Below are 942 nucleotides of genomic sequence, written 5' to 3' on the forward strand. Positions count from 1 at the left end.
AGGGGGCGAGAGGAGGGGAACTTCGAGCTGGAGGAGAGGGGGAGGGGGAGGGGGAGGGTCGGTCGGGTCGGGGTTCGGGTCTAGGAGATGAGGCAGGCGCGGGCACGGGTCCAGGGTGGGGACCTGCTTGTCCCACAGGGGGCGCTACGCAGTGGAGGAGTGGTCAGCCGGGCGAGACTTGTGGGAATGCATGTCGAGGAAGGGGGGGGGGGTGTCCAGAGGAAACCCAAGTAGAAAATGGGGTGTGTCTCAGAGGCAATATAGGGAGGGGGCCTGGCTCCAACCATCTCTCTTGCCTCCTCTCCCACTTCTGACCCACAGCCTGTATCCAGTCATCCATGGACCCCAGCGATTTCCCCAGCTCATTCGCCTCTCTGGCTCTGCCAGAGAAGCCCCTGGCAGGAGACCTTCCGGTGGACATGGAGTTTGGAGAAGATCTGCTGGGTTCCCAGACTGCCCCAAGCCAGGGCTGGACTCCTCCTGGCCCACCACCAACCACTGAGGCCCTCGACTTGCTGGATACCCCCGCTGGCCTGGAAAAAGACCCGAGTGTTCTAGATGGAACCACCGACCTCCTGGGACTTGGGGGGCTCCTCTACAAAGCACCCTCCCCTCAAGAGGTTGAGCACAGTCCTGAGGGTACGCTGGGTTGGGCTTCAGGGGACCAGCCCCTTCAATCTGCCCCCAGAGGACAGGCCCCTGAAGTAGTCCCACCTGATCCCGGGGCTGGGACAAGCCCTGCCTTGACTGAGGGGCTCCTGGAGCCCTTGGCTCCAGATTCCCTGATCAACCTGGAAGAAGAGACAGCCTGTACAACTGCTAGAAGAAAGGGCCCCCCTGGGCAGGAGGAGGAGCTCCTGCAGGGGCAGCCCCCAAGCCCAAATGCCCCACCAAGCCCCTCTGTGGGGGAAGCCCAGCGGGACAGTGGCTCCAAGACCCAGC

General features: G+C 63.4%; 1 protein-coding gene across 1 annotated transcript in view; it reads left to right on the forward strand.

The window, feature by feature from the left end:
* The window catches only part of ZMYM3 (zinc finger MYM-type containing 3), a 22,815-nt gene that overhangs the window by 8,991 nt on the left and 12,882 nt on the right, over window positions 1–942 (forward strand). The window contains exon 2 of the mRNA XM_027836743.1: window positions 322–940. Within this exon, the coding sequence (XP_027692544.1) occupies window positions 339–940 (602 nt within the window). The 5' untranslated portion in view covers window positions 322–338. The remainder of the gene's footprint in view (window positions 1–321; window positions 941–942) is intronic.

Source organism: Vombatus ursinus, unplaced genomic scaffold (genome assembly GCF_900497805.2).
Source record: "Vombatus ursinus unplaced genomic scaffold, bare-nosed wombat genome assembly UNPS02014819.1, whole genome shotgun sequence".
Classification (NCBI taxonomy): domain Eukaryota; kingdom Metazoa; phylum Chordata; class Mammalia; order Diprotodontia; family Vombatidae; genus Vombatus; species Vombatus ursinus.